This window comes from Castor canadensis, chromosome X, assembly GCF_047511655.1.
Source record: "Castor canadensis chromosome X, mCasCan1.hap1v2, whole genome shotgun sequence".
NCBI classification, from domain to species: Eukaryota; Metazoa; Chordata; class Mammalia; order Rodentia; family Castoridae; genus Castor; species Castor canadensis.
Genome location: NC_133405.1, coordinates 81,237,890 through 81,264,249, shown reverse-complemented (window position 1 = coordinate 81,264,249; position 26,360 = coordinate 81,237,890). Strand labels below are relative to the sequence as shown.

The window sequence follows — 26,360 nt, the reverse complement described above, 5'->3', positions numbered from 1 at the left end:
GGCTCAGAACTCTGTTTCTCAGAACTCTGTTGTGGACATGGTTAGGCCAGTTCATGCAGGTAAGAGTGACTGGAGCCAATCAGAGGCCCAGAGCAGGGGACAAAATGACACCCAGCATAACTCCACAGAGGTATAGCTTTGGTGTGGGATGGGTTGGCTAGAAAGCCCATGATGACAGTCTTCTAGAGTCTTCTGGGATCAGGAACAGACTAGAACCCTTTGGTATGGGCCTTGGGCCCGTAATTGTGTGTCCCACACAAGTGGTAGGATATTAGGATTGGCGTGTTATGTACGGGGCCTTCTGAAGTCTTGAGAACAGGACTTCCAGTGAAGCTCACGGTGACACGCAGAGAACCAAGGCTCTGGTCTTGGGTTTGGTCTTGTGGTCTGGCCATCTTAGTGGAACACGATTCTGTACCACCTTCAAAGTCTATTCAGAATCTGGCTGCTTCTTGCCACCTCTCCTGCCACCACCTGAGACCAAGCCACCATCTGCTCTTGCCTGGATTATTATAGTACCCCTGTCACCAGTTTCCCAAAGCGATGCTGCGAAGATATAGTCTGGGCATGTCAATCTTCTGACCAACATCCTTCAGTTGCCCCCATCTTACTCAGGTTAAAAGTCAATGTCTGGGGCTCGGGATGGAGCTCAGTGGTATAGTGTGCTTGCCTAGCATGCACAAGGCCCTGGCCTCCATCCCCAGCTCTGAAAAAAACCCCAAAGTCTCTATGGTATACTTCAAGGACCTGTGTCATCTGACCTCCTTGACCTTTTTGACACTTTCTCCTACAAATGCCTTTGCCACCCCCTCCAGGTCAGCCACACTAGCCTCCTGACCATTCTTCAAGCTTGCCGGGGGTCCTACTTGCCTTCTGCCTGGGATGCCCCACCCCTACTTCATGCATCAGACAGGGTCCTGGGCTAGAGTGAATGGTCCTGTCAACTGGGAAAGCGCTGCTGTGCAGAGAGGTTTGCCCCACAGGATCTGTGGTGTTTGGTAGCGGGATATAGCAGCCAAGCCATGAAGACCCTGCACAGAGAGCCCTGCAAGAAATGCCCTAATTATTCTTTCCTTTTCCTCTCGTCTCTTGCAGGTGCCTCTCGTTGGTCGAATCTGACCCGCAACCAGAGGGCAAGGGAGCCTGTTGATGCAGCCTGCACAGGTCAGCCTACCAGGGCACAAATTGGGTGGAGAAGGGTGGAGAAGATCTGGAAGGGCAAATGAAAAGTGGCCAGAACAACCAGATATCTTTGTAGCTGGCTGCTCCATTTCCTTCCAACCTCCACCAAAATGTTGCCTTCACAGTGAGGCCTTCTCTGACTACCATTTCTCAAATTCCAATCCCAACCCCAACACCTCACATCCTCCCTGCTGTGTTTGCTTTCTTCATAGCACTTAATTAATTACCTAATTAATTAATCATATTACCTATCATCTGCTCTCGCACAAGAGTGGGAGCTCCATGAGGGCATGGACTTCATTTTGGTCACTGTATTGTCAGTACTAAACACATAGTAGGTGTTCGATAAATGGTGATTTAAGAAATGGTTGAAAGGATGCATTCTCTGGGGCCACCCTAGAGTGAGTCTGCTTTCAACAGGCACCATAGGGTGTAGGTGTCCAGTTTTGATTTATGCCTGCTATTGTCAGTTTCCCCCAAAGAGGCTCAACAGCTGCCATGTTTTCAGACTTGAGGGTGGGGAGGCCTTTGCTGCCCGCCCCCAGGACTGAAACTTGCATGCTAGGCAAGCCCTCTACCACTGAGTGACATCCCCAGCCTATGAGTATAGTCTCACTGTTAAAAATCTCTTTCTGCCCCCTCTTACCTCCCCAAAGGTAACCTCTGTTCTCAGTATAGAGTGTCCACTCCCTTCCACATCTTTTTCTGTGTATACAACTTAGTTTTACGTGGGTACTTAAAAACAAATGGCGTTGTACTAAATACAATGAACTGCGACTTGCTTTTTTTACTTAACAATATGTCTTGGAAACCTTCCCGAGTTAGGGCATGTGGATCTGATTCATTTTTTCCTAAGTAATTAAATTTTTCATTTTGTGATTATTATAGATTTACATGCTGTTTAAGAAATAATACAAAGAAATCCCATGTGCCCTTCACTTCATTTTTCTCAATGGTAACTTCTTATAAAACCCTAAGACCATATGCAAATGGATGTTGACACTGATGTCATCAAGGTACAGGACATTTCCATCACCACCAGGACCCTTCAAGTTGCCCTTCCATAGCCACACCCACTCTCCTCCTACCCATCCTCCTGCTTAACCCTATCAACCACAAATCTAGTCTCCATTTCTAAAATTAGGCCATTTCAACAAGGTTTGGTAGAAAATGCAATCATACAGTATATATATAAAACCTTTAGGAATTTCTTTCAGTCAACATAATTCTGTTGAGATCCATCCGGGTAACATATCAATACTCCGTATGTTTGTTTGTTTAATACTTTGTTCCTGTGTATTGCCAAGTAGTTTTCCATGACCTGAATGGATCACGGATAGCTTATCCGTTCACCCATTGGTGGATATCTGTATTGTTTCTTGGTTTTGGATTACAAATGAAGCTGCTATGGATATTCACCTAATGGGCTTTATGTGGCCATTAGTTTTAATTTCTCTGGGATAAGTGCCCAAGAGTACAAACTGTTGGATCACATGGTACTTGCAGGTTTGGTTTTTAAGGAAACTCCAAATGGTTTTCCAGAGGCTGTGCTGTTTTATATTCCCTCCAGCAATGCATGAGGGATCCAGTTTCTTGGCATTCTCATCCATGGTCAGTATTACTACTTTTTTAAATTCACCATTCTGATAGATGTGCAGTGATATCTCATTGTGGTTTTAATTGTATTTCCCTAATGATTACTGATGTTGAACATCTTTTCATCGACTTATGTGCCACCCATGTAGCCTCTTTAGCAAATGTGTGTTTATGTCTTTAGCTCATTTTCTAATTGGGTTATTTGAATTTTTAACTGTTGACTTTTCAGAATTCTTTATACATTCTAGATTCTAGTCCTTTAGGGTCAGATACATAGTTTGCAAATATTTTCTCCTAGTCTTTAGCTTTTTTTTTTCATTCTCTTAACAGTGTCGTTTGAGCTCAGGACCTTGCACTTACTAGGCAGGTGCTCTACCACTTGAACCACACCTCCTAGCCCCTTTTGCTTATTATTATTTTTCAGATAGGTTTTCGGGCTTTCTGTCCAGGCTGGCCTTGAACCATGAGTGGACAAGCAGCACATGAGAGAACATTAGGATACAACAGGGTTGTGCTTTTCAGTGGGAGAGAGCCCAGCATGACAACTTGTCATAGTGAATGGAAACTACTGGAAATTAAAAGTAGCCCTTGATTCACGTGGGTGTCTATGCGCTGGGATCCTGAGGAACAAGGAATAACTCACCCCGGTGGGGCACACTCACTTATTGTGCCCATTTCTGTAGATAAGCTTGGGCTGGGCTGGTAGCTGGGCCTCTTGGCATGATATTCTGGATCGACCCAAGCGTGGCTTCCACCACCCACCTAACACTCCCCAGTTCTGTGGCTTTTTCGTCTTGGTGGGACGCTGTGGTCCTTATCTAACTTCAGTCTATGGCTATAGAGCCTTGCTGTCTGTCCAGTGGCATGTCTATTCACTGGTGCAGCTGGCAGTAGGTACTCACAGCCAGTTGCAATGCCTGGTCTCAGAGTGGGGCTGCCGGAGCGACTCACACATCCCACTCAGGTGCACCATGGGTATAGAAAGACATTCAGAAGCATGAGACAGCCTCAGGGTTTAGCCGGGACCCTCCTGACTTTTTCCAAGGTCAGAGTAGAAGCTGGTTTGGGACTTCTTTGCCATGTGCAGACGCTGCCTGGGCAAGCAGCTCTGCTTTCACCTGTGTTCCATCCAGTTGACAGGATGGGCACTGCCCATAGGCATCTGGATCTACTCTCCATGCTCCAAGGTCATGGTCTCCAAAGCAGAGGTAGGGCATGGGCTACCCACACCACTCTAGGGATTTGTTAACAAGACCAAACATTACTAATATGGAAGGCAAGGCGATGGTGGTAAGTACTGGAGGATAGGTACAAAGTGCTATATGGGCTTTCCTTGCCTCACTTTTTACCTATCAGTACGTCCTTTCTGTCCCCAGATCTGTACCCCCTTTTTTTCTCACTTTCCTGACTCAAATGTAGACTTACTGAGTCCCAGGCCAACCCCAGGTGCCCCTGCTCGGGTCTGCTCCAAGAGTGTCTTCCTGATTCACAGCTCCCACCACGGTCCTCTGCTCCATAATCTAAAACATCTGTGCAGAATCAAGCCCGACGCCTGCCTGACTTTGTTCTTAAATGCCACTTAACGGGTTTTCTTTTATTTCTAAAAAGGTAAATGTTTATTCTAGTGCTTAACTCTGAACGTCCTGCCTGTGCGCTGGGGGGAGAGTTGGGAGGACAACGCAGCCTAATGCGGTGAAAAGCGCACCTTGAACTTTGGAGTCATACATAATTGGGTCATGCAGTCCCCCACCCCGCCCCTTAGCGCTTCAACAGGCGCTGTCCGCACCTCCAATAGGCGGTAAAATAAAACGGGGCCTATCCCAGTTAATGCGACAGTGGAGGTGCACGGGACTCCCAGCGCCGGAAGCTCGCACGACTCTTGGGTTCAAACAGGGTGAGGGCACGGGGCTGGTAGAGCAGGTGCTGCCGCTTCGCTGTAGTCGGGGTCGGTGGCCCCGGGCTGTTTTTCGTGCGCAGAGCAGCTCGGCACGTCTTGGCGCGTCACCAGACGCGTGCGGAGGCGGCGAGCCCGCGAGGGCGGTCGGTGCGGGCGCAGCCGGTGCGATGAGTCAGCATCCCTAGGCACCTCCGGAACAGGAGGCTGTTTGGCAGCGGCGCGGCCCCCGCCTGCGTCCTCCCCTGCTGGGAGCGCGGTGCGCCAGCGGCTGCAGGGCGGCAGAGGGCGCTGCAGTGCAGATGTGGGGCTGCGCTGTGCGCCGCGCCTGCTGCCAAAGGCCCGAGCTGCCTCTTGCTCAGAGGGACAGTTCCCAGGGCCCAGGGGTGGGACCAGAGGGGAAGGGAATGAACGTCTCTGTAGTTCCAGTGGTTGCGTTGTTTTTAACACAGAAACGAAGTGTACTTCAGGATTAGTCTTTTTTTTTTTTTTTTTTTTTTGCGGTACTGGGGCTTGAACTCAGGGCCTACCATTTGAACCACTCCACCAGTCCTTTTTTATGATGGGTTTTTTGAGATAGGGGCTCACGAACTATTTGCCCTGGCTGACTTCGAATCGCGATCCTCCTGATCTCTGCCTCCTGAGTAGCTAAGATTACAGTCGTGAGCCACCGGTGCCCAGCTCAAGATTCCTCTTGCACGGAGTGATGAGGCCCAGGAGGCCCCGCTGAGGGGCCCCTGCTGGCTTCCCTCAAGCTATTGTGCTGACAGCTTCCCCACTGTCCCCGGAGAGGGTCCCTGATAGGGTGGGTCTCCCTTTTCTCCTGCCCAGGGAACCCAGCCCTTGATCTTCTTCTCTGATCCCTTACCAGAGGTGATGGAGTTGACAACGATTTGAGCTGACTTGCAGTGCAGGGCAGGAGAAAGTGCTGTAGCTATTTGGGGACCAAGATTCCGGTGCTGGCTCTGTCTTCTTATTGCTGTGTGACCCAGGTCATTTCCTTTTTTTCTTGTCCTGCTGGGGATGGAACCCAGGGCTCTGTGCATGCTAGCCAAGTGCTCTACCACTGAGCTCCACCCCAGCCCCAAACTCCAGCTCATTAGTCATTCATTTGGGAACATTCACTGTGTCCACATGGTGCTCACAGTGGGGGAAGAGAGGAAGTCAAACCTGTGAACAATTATCCTGACCATAAAACAGCTTCCCCCTGACATGGGGTGGCACACCTGGGTAATCCATAAATATTTCCTAAGTAAATAAATGCAGTGATTTCATTGCTACACACTGGGACAGAGATTTGGGGTCAATGATTCATTCTGAGGGCCTAGAACAGAACCTGGCACACAACACATGCTCAATCATTTGTTGAATGAATGCTAGAGGAATGCTTGAGTGTTTTATAAGCACAGAGGAGGGCATGCAACTCACAAGAGTATATAGGATGAAAGAGATATTTGGTGATCAGACCAGAGCCAGATGGAGGGTGATACAGACAGAAAACAGCCTGGGTGAGGATGCAGAGTTCTCTGCCTTCACCTCTCTGGGCCTCAATTCCCCCTGTGAGAAGGAAAGGATAGGGTTGGCTCCGTAATCTCTCAGATTCTTCTTGTTCTAAGATTCTCTGCTTCCAAAAAATGAACTCAGTTACCCAGGTTAGGACCTGACCAGTGTTGGGCAGCTTTGCAGTCCAAGAAACTCTGGTTTTGACATTTGACTCAGCCCACCTTCAGAATAAAGGCTTGGCTATCTTCTGTACCCTTTCTCCATCCCCTTGCTCTGTCTTTCACCTTGGGAATCTCTCACACCACATAGAGTAAATGATCCACAGCACAAAAATTTGCACTTAATTGTATTTTGCCATGATTTTTTCTTTGTATTCATTTCGGTTTCAAAATAAAACGTTATTTACAGATTTGTATAATAACATGATTTAATTGTGGAAACCCCAAAGAAGACAGTAAAAATCATCCATAATTTCACTACCTTATGTATGTAGTTCCTGAATTTTTTTTAATGCCTTCATTAAAATGCACACACACTGGAGGTCATACAGCAGTGCTGGCACAGTTTGAGCTCCATTCCTAACTCTGACAAGTCACCTAAGATTCATCTCAACATGGTTAAGATTCAGGGATGCTAGAGTGAAAAGCCAGACTTCAAAACTAGACACACCTGGATTCAAATCTCCACTCTTCACTTCCTTGCTGTATGATCTTGGGCAAGTTACTCAGTACCTCTGAGCGTCTGACATCTTAACTAAATTTTCATTAGGTAACTACTTTATGCAGCAGCCTTCAGAGATACCTCCTTGCTTATAGAATGGAGTAGAACTTCTTTTGTTTCTTTTTTTGAGACAGGGTTTCACTATGTAGCAGAGCCTGGAACTCATAAGCCTCTGCCTCCTGAGTGCTGGGATTATAGGCATGACTACAACTCCTGGCCAAGTAGAAACTTCTGAGCTTGACAACCAAGGCCTTCCACGGCCCCCTTGCTTCAGCTCTATTGCTTCTTCCCCAGGCTTGGCTTGCCAAGCAGCTGGCCTGGTTCTCTTCTTTCTCCCACCAACCACCTCCTCCTGGATCCTGCTCCTCCATGGCCACTGGCATGCCTTAGAATTGCTTTCCCACAGCTCCTTAGCTCTCTAGATGTTGTCTGGCCACTCTTCTGCTGCCTCTCGGAGTCTTTCCCATGCTTCAAGAACATAGATTCTGGGGCTGGAGGTGTGGCTCAAGTGGCAGAGTGTGCAAGGCCCTGAGTTCAAACCCCAGTACTGCAAAAAAAAAAAAAAAAAAAAAGCCAAAATGCATACATTCAAATGGTATGTATGTGGAAAAAAAAGAATAGATTCTGGCCCCTCCCTCGAGATAACTCCCCCCACTGCCCTCAGACCCTTGAGCTCTGAGTCTGTCACTTGGCAGTGCTAGACCCTGTTAGTGGCCTAAAAATCTCCTCCCCCACCACGAGTGAGACCAATAAATGTACTGTAAAAGGCCTCTGCAGCTACACACCAGGGCTTGAAGGATGTTTCCAGAATCTTTCTTCTCCACTCCACTGCACTTGTTGTCACTACTTTAGTGCCTCCGTTAGTTCTGGCTGTACACTGGGTGCCTTAAACAACAAATGTTTATTTCTCACAGTTCTGGAAGCCAGAAGTCCAAGATAAGGTAGGTCCTGTGTCTGGTGAGAGCCTGCTTCCTGGTTTACACACATCCCTCATGTCATTTGCTCTCACATGGCAGTCAGCAGAGAGACAGGAAGTAAGCTTTCTAGTATTTTCTTTTAAGGGCACTAATCCCATCTTGAGGGCACCACCCTATGACCCAATCGTTCCCAAAGGCCCCACCTCCAAACACCATCACACTGGGGATTCGGGTTTTAGCATATGAGTTGCTGTGGGGAGGCACAGACATTCAGTCTATAGCACTTAGCATCTCTAGTTCCTGGAAACCATATCTGGTGTTTGCAACTTTCCCTAACCCTTTTATAGTCTGACACTTAATTGCATCCTGACTTTTTGATTCTAGATGCTATCTCAGATTGTCCCAACCCCAAGATCTGACCTGTCACACCTTGCATCCAACTGCTTTTTGCATTCCAGCCTGGGTGCAGTACTCCAGGCTCCTGCGTGACTTGAAGGACAATCAAATATGGCTACTTGGTTCTCTATTCACTTAGTTCTATTACTGCCTTCTGGTGCTTGTCTTCATTAGTAAATGCTAAGGTTGTGGAGGGCAGAACTGTCTGTGTCTTAAAGCTCTGTTCATATCTTGAAATACTACCATTTTCTTTTTGGTGGTACTAGAGTTTGAACTCGGGGCCTTGTGCTTGCTAGACAAGCACTCTACCACTTGAGCCACATCTCTACCCCTTCTTGCTTTAGTTTGTTTTTCACATATAGTCTTAGGCTTTTGCCTGGGATGGCCTCAGACCCAGATCTTTCTACCTCCACCTTCCCAGTAGGTGGGATTACAGCAGTGTACCACCATGCCCAGCTTGTTTTTTTCAGATAAGGTCTCAACTTTCTTGTCTGGGCTGGCCTCAAACTGAAATCCTCCCATCTCTGTCTCCAAAGCAACTGGAATGACAGGCTTGAGCTCCACCCCTGCACATTTTCTTTTATTCATTCACTCATTTCTCCAAGACCAAATGTCCATTGTCTGCCAAGCCTGATACTTAGGGAAGGCAAGATGGTCTAGTAGATTCTAGTGGATTCAAGGCAACAACATGAGACTGGCAAATTGATTTTGGGTCTAGACCAGTAGAAATATTTGTGAATACAGTTGGTGCGACTAGGCAGGGCCACCTACGCCTAGAACAGATGAGGGGGAGATCGGGCTGGCGGGGAGAAGTGGGAGAAAGAGTTGGAGCATTGTCTGCTTTTTCCAAAGAGCACATGGAAGCGGAAGTAGCAGTCATGGTCCTGGTGAAAACAGTATTTCCATTAGTTCCCTGAAACAATAGGCTCTGGGAGTGCTCTCTGAAAGGCGGGTGATGTGACGGGAGTGGCAGGAAGCTACCCTTGGTGCAGCCCTCGGAGTCCACAACCGTTTGACCTGGAGTATCAGACCCTGGCAGGGCCTTTCCCCGGTGTGGCCTCCGTTTCTTCCTCTCTGACATGTCAGGATGCGGAGTTGGGTAGCATGTGAGCAGCTTGGACTCAAGAACTGTTGGCACCCTCCGAGTTCTGAACATTCCCAGCATGCGACAGGAGCAGACACACAGATCACGGAGGTTCTGCTGGGGAGGCTGGGGAGGAGGCTATGGCGGCAGCGCCTGTGGGAGGGGCCTGATCCAGGGCAGAGGCTCATGGGATGGTGACATGCTTAGAGTGGTGGGGCAGAAGGTGAAGTCAAGAGGATGGAAATTTTGCTCCACCCCAGGGGGCCTGAGTGAAGGTCCCACACCCAGCACTGTCACCAAACTGCCAAGCAGCTTTAAGCAAGTCCTTGCCTCTTTCTTGGCCTCATTTGCCACATATGTGCAGTGGAGGGATGGCTCTGATGCCCCCTAACCCCCTCTCTGCCCAACTTGTTACAACTGCAACAAGTTAGGGAGCACTTCCGGCTGCTGAACTACTCTTTCACTCGTTAGAAGTTTGTAGGGAAATTCTAGACTCTTAAATGAGAAGCCTGGGGCCATGGTAGTTTGCAAGTATGGTAGCTGGAGAAGGGCAGTGAGTGGGCCCACAAGCAGGGGTACTAGGAAAGGCCTTGAGGACCCTCAGAGGTGACCCCCAAGGGTGGGCAGTGCCTGAGAAGGAGCTCACTTTTAGGCCTGAGAAGACATGGCCTTGGCAGTATTGTAAAGGAGACCTTTAAAGAGCTCAGCTCCTGCCAGCCACGGTGATGCATGCCTGTAATCCCAGCTTGTCGGGAGGCTGAAGCAGGAGGATCCTGATTTGAAGGCCAGCCTGGGCCTATCTCAAGATCCCAGGTTCTCAAAGAATACACATAGCATTGCACCTCCATTTTTTTTTTGGTGGCACTGGGGATAGAACCTACAGCCTCATGCATTCTAGATAAGTGATATGCCACTGAGCTACACTCCCATCCCCACATCAGTCTTTTTTGCAAACTAGGAAAACTCAACTGGACAAAGGGTTTTTTGCCTTGCAGTTTGGCTAAGTGAACTCTGAGCCCTGATCAACAGAAACCCTCTCGTAAGTGACAGTAAGAGCTGACACTTGACGAGCATCCCTCATATCCCCAACCTGGATCAAAGCACATCGCCTGCCTGTATTAACTCATTTCATCCTCACAGCAACCCGAGTTTTACAGATGAGGAGACAGGCACAGAGACACTAAGTATGGTGTCCAGATCACACATACAGCTAAGGAGAGGAGGAACGGGCAAACCTGTCTCCAGAGCATTAAAACACAGCACAATTATTAGCAGTGTCTGTGACTGTCACCAGTAGAACCGCAGCTATTCTCAGATTGAATTAAAGTTGTTGGAGGTATTTCAACAAACCATTTATGCTCATCACTATGTACTTGGAAATTGTGGTAGTCATTAGATCCACGGTTGATCTCCTTATATTGAGTGAATTAATCAAGAAGCACATGCGACTATCTGGTAAATTGCATTTCAATATACCGCCATCAGTTTCCTCTGTGAGCCTAGGTAATTTATTGAATGCATGTAAAAGCACTTTTTCTGAGAAAGGGTCGATCGGCAAACCAAGCCTACCAAGGGGGTCCACAGAGTGCCTGGACAAGCTCTGCTGACAGAGGGTGGGACTGAAGGCTCACAGGCACACATGCCAACACCCCTCCAGCGGGGCACCTCACCCTCACCACTCTCCAAAGTAAGAATGACTATTCCACTTGACACATGAGGAGACCGGGGCTAGCCAGGAGTGGACAGTCTACAGTCAGCACCAAGTCACTGGCCAAACTGGACACACATCTAGGTCTGTCTGGACACAGAGTCCAGTCTATACCCAATGTACCTCTCGGTGTTTTCTGGAAGATGAGTGCCAACCCTTTCATACAATTCCCTTGAATCCAAATGACTCACTTAGGACAACGGACACCAGGATGGACACTAGGCAATACCACTTTCTCAGCCCGGGTGCACCTCTAGAACCGGGGTATGGAACAAGGGCCTTTCCGGATAGGAAGGGAGCATCTGAGAGCAGCACCAGGTTTGGTGGCTGGCAGCCAGGGGGATATGGCATAATGTGGCCAGGTAGCTGCATGCCCCAAGTTCCCACCCCCACTCTGCCACTTACTGCTGGGCACACTTGGACCCCTACTCAGTGGCTTCAGTGCCTTTGAGTCGTAAGTGGGAATAATAATGATGCCTGCTAAGGTGGCATCATGCCTGATGCTATGGAGTCACAGAGCTGTTGTCATTGTTTTCTCCCAAGACAACAATGCATGGAGGGAGCCTGGGGCTTCTGGAAGACCTTTGGGAGATGCTAGTCCTTTGCCCCTTCCTCATATCTGTTAGCTGGGTGTCCTCTACTCTGATTCCCTGATGTGATAAACAGCAGAATCCCTTAAATCTGTGATTCACACCTCTGACTGCACATTAAAATCACCTAGGGAGCTTTTGTGGTTTGGGTTTTGAGATAGGGTCTCACTAATGTAGCCCAGACTGGCCTTGAACTCGTGAATCTTGCGTGCTGGAATTACAGGCATGCGCCACCAAACATAGTTCTATTTTTGTCCAAGAAGACCATTCTGGGCTTCTGACCTCCAGATTCATAAGATAATTAATTTGTGTTGCTTTAAGTCACTTGATTTAGGATAATTAGTCACAGCAACAACAGGGATTACAGGCATGCTCCATCCATCACAGCCGGCTTTCCTAGGGAGCTTTTTAAATGGCAGCACCCAGACCTCACCCTAGACTAATGGAATCTAACTCTGGGGGTAGGGATTGAGAAGAAATATTTTTCCCAAAGCTCCTGGGGCGATTCTAATGTGGAGACACAGCTGAGAATTGTGGCCTCAAAAGGAAACAGGCCTGTGTAGCTGCTCTTTGGGGACAATGAGGAAGGAGGGGGAAACTTGGAGGCCATGCCCCTGCTCAGCAGACAGATGAAAAGGAACAGAAGCCCAGATGTGAGAGTGTGGGGGAGACTACATTTATCCTTAGCAGGAAGGAGGAGCTGGAGCCCGCAGTAAGAAAGAACTGCAGGCAGGCAAGCCACAAGGACTTGGCCACAAGGGCTTGGCCCCAAGCCCTGCCAGGCCAATCAATGGCTTTGGTGGCTTTCCCGTGGAAGGAAATGGGGAATACGGGGACACAGGGGAGATGAGGATGTTCTTGCAGCCTCTTTCTGCGCCCCAGAATGGGAAATCCCAAGGAGTTGTTAACACCTTGTGGGGAGCCAGTGTGTTCCTCCTCCTCTGCCCTCTGCCCTCACACAAAATGGCTCCTGCTCGCCCACTTATGCACGCACACCAGATGCCACCCCCACCAATCCGGCAGGGAGTCCCCCTTCTGCTCTAATAATTATCTGGTGGCCAGGGCAGGACAGCCCACTGTGGACAGACACCTCTCTCCAAAGGTGCTGCTTTTGCTATAACGGGAGACTGCAGCAACCCGGGAGTTGGGCAAGGCTGCCATGATTATCTTTCAGTGAGTCAAGAAAGGAAATTGTTGGGCTGGAGGCGTGGCCCTGAGTTCAAGCGCGAGGCCCTGAGTTCAAAACCCAGTACTGCCAAAAAAAAAAAAAAAGGAAACTGGCCCAGAGGAGGAAATGGGCTGCTCATGGTGACACTGGGAGTTGTGGTAGAGCCAGGACTCCTGCTCCAGTGCTCCTTGTCCCACATACCCTGAGTCTTCAGCTTTGGCCTCTGATCTACCAGCTCCAGTAAACTTGGCCCACTTCCCACAACAGCCCTGCAGCCCAAGCAAGGGCCTGGAAACACCCAGTGGAGATCCTGAGTCGGCTGCTGTGAGGGAACCTCACACAAGCCTCCAGCTCTGAGTCTGAATCAGGAGTGGCCGTGCGGGGCATTTTGGGTTTTGCATCTAGGACTCTTTTGGTCAGGTGATCGTTCTCCACCCCCTCATGGGAGACTATGACTTTAAGAGAGGACTAGTCAGAGCCGCAGGGATCAGTTTCAAGCAGCCCTCAGAAGGCAAATCTGGATTGAGTTTAGGAAGAAAAAAGAAGGGGTTAGCTGTGGTCCTGCCTCCTTTCCCTTCTCTCATTTGCTCGTCCCTCCTCCGGCCTTCTTCTGGAAATTCAGTTCACTTAACCAGAAGGTTAGAGCCCCTGGCTACCCCCAGCAACCTTGTCCTCTCACCTTATCCCTCCTCCAGCTCCGGAGCACACCATCTGGAGGACTGCTGGCCAAGTGGCTGTGATGAGTAGGTATGTAGTCTGACATTTCAACTTTCACCTTATCAGGGAGGGCTGTGGAGCAGCCAGCACAGACCCGCTGTGAGGTGGGAGGGGGGCCCCCAGCACCTCCAAGGACCTTGTCAACTGAGGTAGGAAAGAGATGGGTGGGCTTCGGTGACTCCACCAGGACCTCTGTGTTCAGGCTCAGAAACAGGCCTTGCCTATGCCTGGCCCCCGTCACCACCACCACCACCACCATATGAATCGCCTACAAACCTCTAAGGGATGGGAGTTGGGCATTGTGGAGAGTTGAAATCGCTGCTGCTACTGCTGGAAGAGGAGAAGGAATTAAGGCCAGAGACGTGCCAGGAACTCCATGAGCAAAGTAGATGGCAGCTTGTCCAGCCCTTGACACCCTGGTGGCATGTAACCTCTTGAATGAGCTGGATGGGATTCTGAGTGCGCAAGTTGCGTGTGTGGTGGGCCAGGGTTACCTGAAGTCTTCTTGGGCTTGCTTTCAATTTTGTTGGATGACTGCAGGCAAGGCTTTTAGTTTTTAAGGACTTCGTCCACACTTCAGAGAAAATGACTTAATGCTACTTAGCTGAAGAAAGGAAGAAAAAGGTAGAGAAGCTAAACTGGGTTGGTGACAGATCCAAGGAGAGCTCAAGATTTGAGGTCACGGGTGCCCTCCCATATTTCAGGATTTATTCATGTACTTATTCAGCAAACAGCTGTTAGATGCCTATTGGTGGCGTGTTTGGAGGGAGAACTGGCAATCCAATATGGTACCTGATCCTTCCTCGTGACCTCTTTCTCCAGACCTCTACTCCCCCCACCCTTGTTCCCCCTAAACCTGTTTGAGAAAAGAAGAGGCACTAGCTTCTAGTGTATTGAGGTGACCTGATACGGACGTGATAAGTACTGATGCTGTTGGCACTAGAGTTGATACACCTTACCTGACAATAGTCTCTCTTGAAAGAGACTTGGGCCTGGGCCCCAAATATTACCTCAGCCACTGGGAAGGACTTTGAAGGTCAGAACCTGCAGAGATCAACAAGTTTAGCCTCAGACACAAGGGGTAGACACATCCTTCTGTGGACACTGGGGTAGAGCTGGCCCCTGGTTAGGCCTTCAGTGTCATATATGGACCAGTTATTGTTTGGATTAGACAAGAACATCTGAGAATTTTGTTCCTGGTGACTTCAGTAAGTTGTCTTAACTTGGGCAGGAGATATGCTGGGATATCAGCCACCTAGGTTGTTGAGGAAGGGGTGGGGTTGGGAATATTGGCTCTTGGGTGGGCCTTTGGGTGGGGAAACTTAGGCATGGCACAGTCAGGTGTGTGTGTGTGTGTGTGTGTGTGTGTGTGTTATAGGAAGTAGCTCCCCAGAGAAAAAAGCCTGGCATAAGCAAGTCAGGGAGTCTAACCCCATCCAAGTAGGCTTGGGATTCAGGAATGGACTCTTATTGCTGGCAGCTTGCAAAAAGGTACAGTGATACAGTGAATAGGCAGTGAGTCCAGTGCCAGGGCCTGCTCACCTGGCTCTCACCCTGCTCAGGGCAGGCCTGGGGTTGGTGGAAAAGATGGCTGAGCTTCCTGTCTTCAGCTGAGACAAGCAAGACCACCTGGAGCAGCACCACCCAACCTAAAATCAAAGCCTCCTGCCAGGCATGGTGGTGCATGCCTGTGATCCCAGTACTCGAGAGGCCTAGGAGGGAGGATTGTGAGTTTGAGGTCAGCCTGAGCTACATAGTGAGATCCTGTCTCACAGAAAGAAAAACCAAACAAAACAAGTCCTGCAAGTGTATCTGTCTGCTGCTTGGGAGTTTGGGCTTGAGTTGGGCTTATCTGAGGGGTTATTTCTGAACCTGGAAAGGAGATGGGGTACGGTCTGTGATTTCCTGAGGCTGTGACAGTGCCACTTCACTAACTTATCCTTGTCCACCCTTCCCATCCCACTGTGGCTGCTCTTGCCTCCTGGTAAAGGGATGTTACCAAGCTAAACCTTCCTGCAGGGAGGTGCCTGCAAGGAGGCCTACTGACCTCATACACACTGCTCTGCTCACTTCCTGGTGGCCCTTGGAGCCCCTGCCATTCCTTTGCAGAATAAAGCAGCCCACCACAAGCAAAAGGTTAAGCTGTGTGGCTGGAGTTGGAGAACAAGGAAAGTGGGGGCTCAAGTCAGAAAGGTTGAGTGCCTGCCAGCATCCTAGAGCACAAATAAGGAAGGGACGCCGTGCTCAGAAAAGCTTGTTCCCTCTGTCAGTGAGAGTGCATTTTTTGTCAAGCACTGTTTCCTCTCCATTTTCCCTGCAAATCTAAAGGTTTTTTTAATTCTTTTTTTTTAAGTGGTGAAAAAGCCACCCCTTAAATGTAAAGCTGAGTAATTCCAGTAAAAGGATCCAAGCAAATGAGGCTTCTGCCCAAGTATGGGAAAATAGCCCTCCATCTCTCCGCTTAATTAGAAAAATGACCTGCCAGAGTAGTGAGTCATGCTGCCCGCCAGCAGCACTGTCCCCAACCACCCAGCCGGGGGAACAGAGGTGAGAGATGACGGTAGCTATGACGAAGAAAAGACTCACGTGAAGGGATTGGATTCCTGATGTCAGCACCTGCTTGGACACCTTTGCCCCCCTCCTGTGCCATATATAATGTGCTGGACTGAGCTGCGTCATCAGTGACGCCGATCAATGAAGGGGCTGGGGACTGTCCGTGCTCTGATCAGCCGCTCTGCACGCTCTGGGCTCCTGCGTTCTTGAGAAAAGCATATGCACTGTGAATTGTGTGAAGTGTGCTGGTTGTAAGGTACAGCTCAGTGTGTTTGCATATGGACACATCCGTGTGTAACCACACCAGATGCAGAGCCAGAGCGTTTGCACAGCCCAGATCACTCGCTTTTGCCTCTGCCATTGGGGGCCTCTTTCCTTCCACGTGGCAAGGGCTGCAATCCAGTATGTGCTGGTCAATGTTTAACAGCCAGTTCTGGTGTGCTTCGAAGGGGGCGCCCTGCTTTGTAGCCTTTCCCAATGTTTTGTGGTGTAAATATTCCTGCCAGGGCTGAGTTCAAGCTACCAAGGGTTTAACAGCTGTTTTGAAAAATTCTGAAAGGTTAACAATTGGCTCTGTTGACAAGCCGACCCGGACACACGGCTGATTGTGAAGAGAGATCAGAGAGGGTCAAGTCCACCTATCTTCCCAGACCAGCCTGGTGGGGTGCAGGCAGGGGCTCCCAAATATTCCCAGCTCCTGCCTCCTCAGAGAGGAGGGAATTGTTCATGGGACTTAAAGAGACCTCCAACTTCTTTCATCCGTGCAACACACATCAATTGTGTCCCCATCTTGTGGCAAGCTCTAAGGTCACAAACATGAGCAAACCACGATTGTAGCCCTTGAGGAACTTCGTAATTTAACAGCTAGAAGGAGGGGAAGACATGCGGAAATATACAGGAGTCCTCCCTCATCCAAGGGGGAATACATTCCAGGACCCCCAGTGGACGCTTGAAACCATAGATAGTACCAAACCCTATACAAACTATGGTTTTTTTATGCATCCGTATCTATGATAAAGTTTTATTCATATAGTAGTCACAGTAAGAGATTCATTATAACTAATAAGAAAATAGAACAATTGTAACCATACACTGTAATAAAAATCACATGAATGTGGCCTCTCTCTTGAGTCAAGACAAATATTAATATTTTCAAGGCTGAGCATGGTAGTACCCGCCTGTAATCCCAGTACTTGGGAAGCCAAAGCAGGAGAATCGAGAGTTCAAAAAGTCTGGGCAACATAGTGAGACCCTGTCTCAAAAAAATTGTTTCAGACTGCAGATTGACTGACTGCAGGTAACTAAAACTGTGGAAAGTGAAACCACAGATAAGAGGCAACTTAACTGTTTATGCAATAAAAGGTGCTAGGAGCTGGAGTAGGAGACTACATGGGACTAATTAAAGGCACCAGTTAATGAGTTAGGGCTTGTTTCTGCCTAGGAATCAGAAATGTATTTCTTCACTTTACTTTGTGAGGTGTCTTGGGGCAGAGGAAAAGAGTATCAGATCTGTAAACACCTGTCTTCGGTCCTGGGTCCACCTCCTTCCATGCTATGTGATTTTTGGACAGGTCACTTAACCTCTCTTAGCCTTCAGTCTCTAATTGTACAATGACAGTGATAGTAGTACCTATCTTACACTGCAGTTGTGAGTATTAAATAATTCATGCGTAGCACTTAAGCACACATAAGTGCTTAGTAACTATTAGGAATTGTTACTTACTGTCTTGGACAAGCCTTGATCTTCGCTAAGACTCATTCTTTTTATCTGTGAAATGGGCATAAAATGCCAATTTTGTCAGTGTCGCTATTAGAATTCAATTGGACCATGTGTGAATTGTCTGGCTCAGAGAAGATTCCTACCACACACTGGTTTTTCTTCTTCCCTGGTTTTCTTCTCTTTTCCAACACACTCGATTATGACCTCTCCAGACACAAGCCCAGCTCTGACATACTAGAAAATAAACACACCAAAAAAATACATCAACCTTTTTTCTCTCTTTTTTATTTAGTACTGGGGATGGAGCCCATGGCCTCCTGCATACTAGGCAGAGCCACACCCCAGCTCATAAGTAACACTTTTTAAAAACTTTTTTTAATTGGGATCTTGCTATATTCCCCAGGCTGGCCTCAAACTCCTGCTCTCAGATGGTCCTCCCATCTCAGCCTTCCAAGTAGCTGGGACCACCGGCACAGAGCACCATGCCTGGCCCCTTAAAAAAAAAACCAAAAACTTGGGCTGGCAGAGTTGCTCAGGTGGTACAGTGCCTGCCTAGCAAGTGTAAGGACTTGAGTTCAAAACTTTTCTTTTGGCGGTACTAAGGGGTTGAATTCAGAGTCTCACTAGGCAGGCACTCTACCACTTGAGCCATGCTCCCAGCCCTAAAAATCAGCAACAACAACAAAACAAAACTTTTTACTTTCAAATAAATATAGATTCAGAGGAAATTGCTAAAACAGTGTATGGGGGGTTCTGGAGATGTTGATATTTTACATATAACTGGAAAATTGACATGGGAACAATCACAGAGCTTGTTTAGATTTCACCAACTTTCCATGCACTCAGTATGTGAGGATGTGTGCCGTTCTATCTAATTTTATCATGTGGATAAGCGTCAGATGACATGCGAAACTGTTCCATCGCCACCAAGATCTCCTCATGCCTACTCCCCCATTGCTATCCCCTGGCAACAAGAACCTGTTTGAAACTGTATAAGTTTGTTATTTCAACAATGCTATATTGGTCTGGGGAGTAGCTCAGTGGTAGGCCCTGGGTTTGATCCCCAGTACCATAAAAATGGATGTTATGTAAAGGAATTCATGTCATATATAACCTTTCCAGATTGGCTTTTTCAATTCAGGCATCATTTTCCTTTCTTTTTTTCTTGGTGGGACTGGGGTTTGAACTCAGGGCTTCATGCTTGCAAAGCAGGCACTCTGCCACTTGAGCTATACCTCCGGTCCATTTTGCTCTGGTTATTTTGGAAATGGGGTCTTGTGATCTTTGTGCCTGGGCTGGTCTCGAATCACCATTCTCCCGATCTCAGCCTCCCAAGTAGCTAGGATTACAGGTGTGAGCCGCTGGTAGCCAGCCAAGACATGATTTGTTGCATAAGTTGTCGCATGGTTCACTTTTGTGGCTGAGTAGTATTCCGTGATCTGAATGTACCACAGTTCATTGTCACCACTCACCTGTTGCAGGACATCTGGTTGTTTTCAGAATGGGGCTATTATGAATAAAGCTGTTATGAACATTCGTGCAACAGGTTTGTGTGTGAACATGTTTTCATTTCTCTGGGATAAATGCCCAAGAGGACAATTGCTGAGTTGTACGGCAATTACATGCTTAGTTTTAAAATAAATTTTCAAACTTTTCTGGAATAGTGCCACTATTTCACATTCTAACCAGGAACGGATGAGTGATCCAGTTTCTTAACATCCTCACCAATATTTGGTGTGGTCGCTTATGTTTTTAATTTTTACCGTTGCAATAGGCTTGTAGTGAAAACGGTAAGGCTGTAACTTAATTTCCCTAGTCGCTAATTACGTTGAACATCTTTTCATGTGTTGTTGTTTTGCCATCTTTATGTCCTCTTGTTTGAAATGTCTGTTCGTGTCTGTTCATGACTTTTGCCCATTTATTTGGCTGCATTTTTCTACTGTTGAGGTTTTTGGTTTTTTTTTTTTTTCTTGGCAGCTCTGGGGTTTGAACTCAGGGTCTCTGGCTTGCTAAGCAAGCACTCTACCATTTGAGCCAGTCTTCCAGCCCTGTTTTGTGTTGGGCATTTTTGACATAGGGTTTCCCAAACTACTTGCCCAGGCTGGCTTTGAACCCCTATCCTCCTGATCTCTGCCTCCTGAGTAGCTAGGATTACTGGCATGAGCCACCAGCACCCAGCTACTGTTAAGTTCTGAGAGATCTTTATGTATTCTATATACTACTCCTTTGTTGGATGTGCAGTTTGCTTTCTCCCACTCTGCAGTTTGGCATTTCATTCTCTTCACACAGGCTTTTTCATAGCAAAAAATTTTAATTTTGATGAAGTTCACTTGATTAACTTTCCCTTTTATGGCTCATCCTCCTTTCATTGTCAAGTGAAAGAATTCTTTGCCTAGCCTTAGATTCCAAAGATTTTTCTCAAAATTTTCTAAAACATTTATAGTCTTCTGTTTACAGGTAACTAGTCATCCGTTTTGAGTTAATTTTTTGCTGTAAGGCGTAAGTTTAAATCAAGGTTCTTTTTGGCTTGTGAATGTAAGTGACTATGGTACCATTTGTTGAAAAACTATCCAACCTTTGTTGAACTGTCAAAAATCAGCTGATTTTAGAGTGCCTGCTAGCAAGCAAGAGGCCAAAACAAATCAGTTGGGAGCCAGATGGGTGCACACAACTGGAATCACTGCACTCAGGAGGCCAAAGCAAGAGAATCAGGAGTTTGAGGCCAGCGTGGGCTACATAACAAGACCCTGTCTCAAAAAAATAATCAGTTGGGCATATTTTGTGGGTATATTCCTGGGTTCTCTGTTTTGTTCTGTTGGTCTGTCTATCTCTCCATCAAAACCACAGAGCGTAGGTTAACATACCTATATAGCAGGCCTTACCGGTGAGTGGGGTGCATACTCTCTCTCTCTGTTCTTCTGTTTCAAGGTGATTTTAGCTATCTTACGGCCTAGTGCCTTTCCACATAAATGTTATACAAAGCTGTCTAGATCTACAAAACTCCTTCTTTTCTATGTGGAGTCTATGAACATAGTATGTCTGTTTCCGTTTTTCCAGTGGTACTGGGGTCTGAACTCAGGGTCTCACGTTTGCCAGACAGGCACTCTACCACTTGAGCCATACCCTAGCCCCTTTTGCTTTAGTTATTTTTTGGATAGGGTCTCACATTTTTGCCTTGGCTAGCCTGGACTATGATCCTCCTGTTTATGCTACCTTCATAGCTGGGATCACAGGCACATGGGCTGAGATGGGGTCTTGCTAACTTTTTCCCAAGGCTGGCCTGGAATCACTATCCTCCTGATCTCCTTCTCCCAAGTAGCTGGGATTATAGGTGTGAGCCACCATACTCAGCTGTCTCTTTATTTTCATTAGGCCTTCTTTGCTTGTTTTCCTGAGCATTTATTAATACTGAGCATAATACATATCCTGTACAAGTTTTACACATAAGAATTTGATTTTCTTTGGAACTGTTATAAATGGTAGCATGTGTTTTTAATTTGGCTCCCATGTGGTCAATGCTAGTATAGGAGTGCAGGTGTCTTTTCTGTGTTAATCTTGTAAAGTCTAACTTTGCTGAATTGATTTATTCTAAGAGTTTTTGTTTCAATTACCTGGGATTGTCTATGCAGATAATTTTGTCATCTGCAAAAAGGGATGGTGTTATTTCTTCCCTTCCAATATGTATGTCTCATTTCTTTTAATAGCCGTATTGCCTTGGATAGAACTTCTAGTATTGTGTTGAGTTAGCGTAGTGAGAGTAGCCAGTGGCGTCCTGTAATCCCAGAACTTGGGAGGCAGAGGCAGAAGCATGAGGAGCTTCAGCCAGTTTGGGCTACCAAAACACCCAAAAAGATACGAAGGGAGAGAAGGAGGGGGAAAGTAGTAAAAGTAGGAGTGGGGGTGTAAGTCACTGTAAAGCACTTGTCTGGTGCGCATGAGGCCCTGAATTCAATCCCTAGCACTGCAAAAGCAAAACAAATCAAAACAGAGTGGTGGGAGGAGACAATCCTTGCCTTGTTCCTGGTCTCCAGGGGAATACAGTCAGTCTTTAACCAGAAAGTTTAATGTTGGTTCGGTTTGGTTTTGGTTTTCGGGGCTTTTGTTTGTTTGTTTTTGGCAATGCTTTTTGCTTCAACTATCTCTGCCTCCTGAGTAGCTAGGATTACAGGCATGAGCCACCAGCACCCAGCTAGTTGGTTTTTTTTGTAACCTGGTCAGTCACGTGAAAGATACCATGCTCTGTTTAGCTTTCCTTCCTTTGAGAATGTCTTGATTCATCCCTTATTTCTAAGGCCTATTTTTGCTGAATAGAAGATTCTGGATTGGCAGCTATTTTCTTTCAGTGTTTGAAAAATGTGCTACTTTTTTGGCCTCATGGTTTCTGATGGAGAAATCCACTATCAGTTGAATTGCTTTTCCACCATTGGTAATAAACTGTTTCTCTGACTGCTTTCAAGATTTTTGTTGTTGTTTTCATGAGTTCAAGCATGACTTGTGTTAACCTTCTGTCACTATAACAAAATACCTGAGATAATTAACTTATAAAAAGAAAAGGTTCATTTTTGGCTCATGGTCAACCCCATTACTTTGAGTCTGTGGTGAGGCAGCACATTATGGCAGGAGTGCGTGGTGGAGCAAAACTGCTGATGTCACAAGTCAGGGAGCAAAATGAGTTAGGAGGTTGCCAGGACCCTACAACCACCTTCAAAGACATCCCCTCTCAATAATCTAAGGACCTCCCAGATATTCCCACCTCCTGAGGATCCCACCATCTCCCAATAGTGCCACCCTGAGGACCAAGTCATTAACACATGGGCCTCTGAGGGAGGCCCATGGTTTGAAGGTCCAAACCATAGCTTTTGTCTTGGCATGAATTTCTTTGGGTTTATCTTATTTAGGTAGCTCACCTACTTCAGTTGTAGGTTTGTGCTTCACCACGTTTGGCACACTGTTAATCTTTAGTTAATAAAATACTTTTTCAGTCTCTTTGATTTCTCCTCTCCTTCTGGGACTCTAATGACGCAAATTTGAGGTCTGTTTTTGTTTCACAGGTCTCTAGTTCTCTGCTCATGTGTTTTTTCAATGTATTTTCTCTCTGCTATTTGGATTGTATAATTTCTTTCTTTGGTGGGGGGACAAGGTAAGACAGGGTCTTCCTATCTATGTAGTCCAAGCTGACCTCAGGTTCACCATGTAGCCCAGGCTGGTCTTGATGTCGCAATCCTCTTGCCTCAGCCTCCTGAGTGCTGGGATTACAGGTGTGCACTACCATACCTGAACAGATTGTATAATTTGTATTGTACTCTTTAAACTCACTGATTCTTTCCTTTATCATATTCTTTCTGCTATTGACCTCATTCAGTGAGTTTTTAATTTCTGCTATTATATTCTTCAGTTCTATCATTCTCATTGGGTTATTTATTTATTTATTTAAAGATGTTGGAGATGGAACCTAGGCCTTTGTGTATGCTTGGCAAGTGCACTACCTCCAGGCCTCCATTAGGTTCTTTGTATTGTCTCTTACTTTGGTGGGCTTTTCTATTTCTTTTTCAAGAGTACTTGTGGAAGCATTTTATGCTGGCTGGAATTCCAGCATCTGACATCTTGGTGTTGGTGTGTGCTGTTGTCTTTTTCATTCATGTTGTGATTTTCCTGGTCCTTGGTATAATGTATGATGATTGATTGTGTCATGGACATTGTGGATATTATATTAGGAAATTCTGAATCCTATTTTAATCTTCTATTTTGGCAGGCAGGCAGTTCATTTAGGTTTGGCCTGTAGGTCCAGAGCCCTTGCAGTGCTATTCTGGTCTGATTTGTTCACCTGGTGCAGCTGTGGCTCCACAACTTGGTGCACAATGTACCTATCAGGCCTGATGCGCAGGGCTGTCACCTGGTCCCTTGTAGTGTCCCTGAAGGTGTTCCACTAGGCCTCTCACCCAGCTCTTCTAGGTAAGGGGTGACAAATGCCAGGCTTCAGGGCAGAGAGCAACTCACACGGCCAACTTTCTGCACAGCCTGGGGCCAACAGTGCTCCCATTCAGTCTCTCCTGGTGCCTCCAGGGAAGGAAGGGCAACTTGCCACTGGATGGCGAGTTTAGAAGTGCTGATCAGCTGGGCACCAGTGGCTAACATCTGTGATCCTAGCTACTCAGGAGACTGAGATTAGGAGGATCGCTGTTCAAAGCCAGCCCAGACAAATAGCTCCTAAGACCCCATCTCCAAAACAACCAGAGTAAAATGGTTTGCAGGCCCAAAGCCCTGAGTTCACATCCCAGTCCCACCCGCCACCCCCCCAAAAAAAGTGCTGAGCAAGCCTTTAAATTCAAAATCCAAAACATCAAAAATGCCAGTATTCCCAGGAATCAACATTCCCAGGCATGCAAGTTCCAAAAATGGAGTCTGGGAGCTTGGGATCTAATCACACTTCTTGTCTTTGGACAAGTCACTTTGTCTGATCCTCAAGTGCTTCCTCTATAAAATGAGGAAGTGGCACCTACTTCGGCTGTGTAAAGGCTTGAATGTGCGATGGTCTGCGATGGCCCCAGCCCTGTGCCTACCACAGCAGGCCCTCGACAGAGGAGCGTGGATAAAAAGATGGGGCAGTGTACTGAAACACCTTTTCCTCCACATTTTCCAAATCACAGACTCTTTAAAACATACAGCAATGTAGAGAGAAAAATGTCAGATCTAAACATTTTGCCACATTTGCTAAAGCTCTTTTCTGAGAAACAGCTCATTACACATCCAGCAGCTGTGAGCCCCACCCCATCTCAGCTTAGAACTAGCCAGTATCACAAATTAGCTGTTTCCAACTTCCATGCATGTATTAATACTTCACCACATACATATGTACTCATGAATAATATATTATTAGTTTGCATGTTTTAAAACTTTATAGAAATGACACCATACTGTGCACACATATTTCTTCTGCAACTTTAATTTTTATGCTTTTAAGATTTATCCATGCTGACACATGGGTTATATTCATTTTAGGTGCTGCATACTATTCCACAGAATGGTTGTACCCCAGCTTATTTATCCATTCTCTGCTTGAGGTAGACTGCTTGCCTAGCATGCCATCCCCACCACCACCTTAAAAAAAACTGCTAAGCACTGGTAATCCTAGCTACTTGGGAGGCTGAGATCAGGAGGATCACAGATTGAGGCCAACCCGGGCAAAAAGTTTGTGAGACCCCATCTCAACCAATAGCTGGGTGTGGTGGTACATGCCTCTCATTGCAGCTGCATTGGGGGATGAGATAGGGAGGATCGAGGTTTCAGACCAGCCTAGGCAAAAACGTTCATGAGACCCTGTGTCTCAACAGAAAAAGCTGGGTGTGGTGGCTCATGCCTAAAATCCCAGGCTACAGTGCGAGGTGTAAAATAGGAGGATTGCAGGACAAAAAGCAAGACTCTATCTCTAGAACAACTAGAGCAAAACAAAAAAGAACCGAGCAAAAAGGGCTGGCAGAGCGGCTCAAGTGGTAGAATACCTGCCTAGCAAGCGCAAAGCCCTGTGTTCAAACACCAGTACCAAAAAAACCCCAGAAACAAAACTTATCAGTCATTATTTCTCCATTCTCCAGTTCATAGATATTTAGGTTTCCTCTAATTTTTCACTGTGCAGAAGCAGTGGTGGTATGAAATGCCAGGCTCAGGCAGTTACCCTTCCAATCAAGAATCTCCATGTGGAAAGTCTTGGAAAGATCTGTTACCCACAGTCTGGCCCTTTTCGGTTGGGTGAGGACTGGTTGTATCAGGCTGACTGGGTTCTGTGTGACATTGTCGTGGGTTTCCAGGACTCCGCCAGAGACTCCGAACACATTTAGGACTCATGCGGGCATCTTCTTTGCCTGTGCTCAACCTCTCGGCCTCATCTCGCTGCGATCTGATCCTATTAACATTCCTCCAGTGTCTGTCACTTTCGTGTCCACCCTCTTCAGTATGTGAGACACACCCTTCAATGTCCTGCCATTCTTCATGAGTTAGCCTGCAGCCCTGGGTCCTACGCAAGGGAAATGGGGCTCAGCTGAGCTCAGCTGGGCCACGAGCAGCCTCTGGTGGGGGAATGCCTTCCGAAAGCCTGCACCCCCAGTCATTCCTTCTGGGGGAGGTACCCTAATCTTCCCCTGAGAGAATTCCCCAGGAATCAGAGCTGTTTTTGGGCAGGGGGAGGAGGGGTTGGGGTTGGGGTTGGAGCCCAAGGTATGTGCTCTACTACTGAGCTCTACCCTCAGCCCCATAGCTATGCTTTCGAATTTCAGTTCCACGTTTCACTTACATATCCAGCTATTTTCCCATTCTCTCTCTCTCTCTCCTCTCTCTCTCTCTCTCTCTCTCTCTCTCTCACACACACACACACACACACACTCTCACACACACACACACACACACACACACTCACACACACACACACACACACACACAGTTAACTAACCTAGACTAACAAAGGGCCTGAACTCTTAATGTCTAAAGCATGTCACTTAACCTAGAGGTGCCTTGTTTAATCTCCACTCCCACTGTGCACCCAGGTATTACTATTTCCATCTGGGGGAGGGTTTTAGATGCTGACTCTCAGGAAGGGCCACTAGCCCTGGGTCTCAGGG

General features: G+C 47.1%; 1 protein-coding gene across 7 annotated transcripts in view; it reads left to right on the top strand.

Moving 5' to 3' along the window:
* Nucleotides 1-26,360, top strand: part of Nhsl2 (NHS like 2) — a 238,536-nt gene that overhangs the window by 95,048 nt on the left and 117,128 nt on the right. For all 7 annotated transcript variants that reach the window (XM_074063012.1, XM_074063006.1, XM_074063011.1 and 4 more), the window contains one exon: nt 1,096-1,164. In XM_074063012.1, the coding sequence (XP_073919113.1) occupies nt 1,096-1,164 (69 nt within the window). The remainder of the gene's footprint in view (nt 1-1,095; nt 1,165-26,360) is intronic.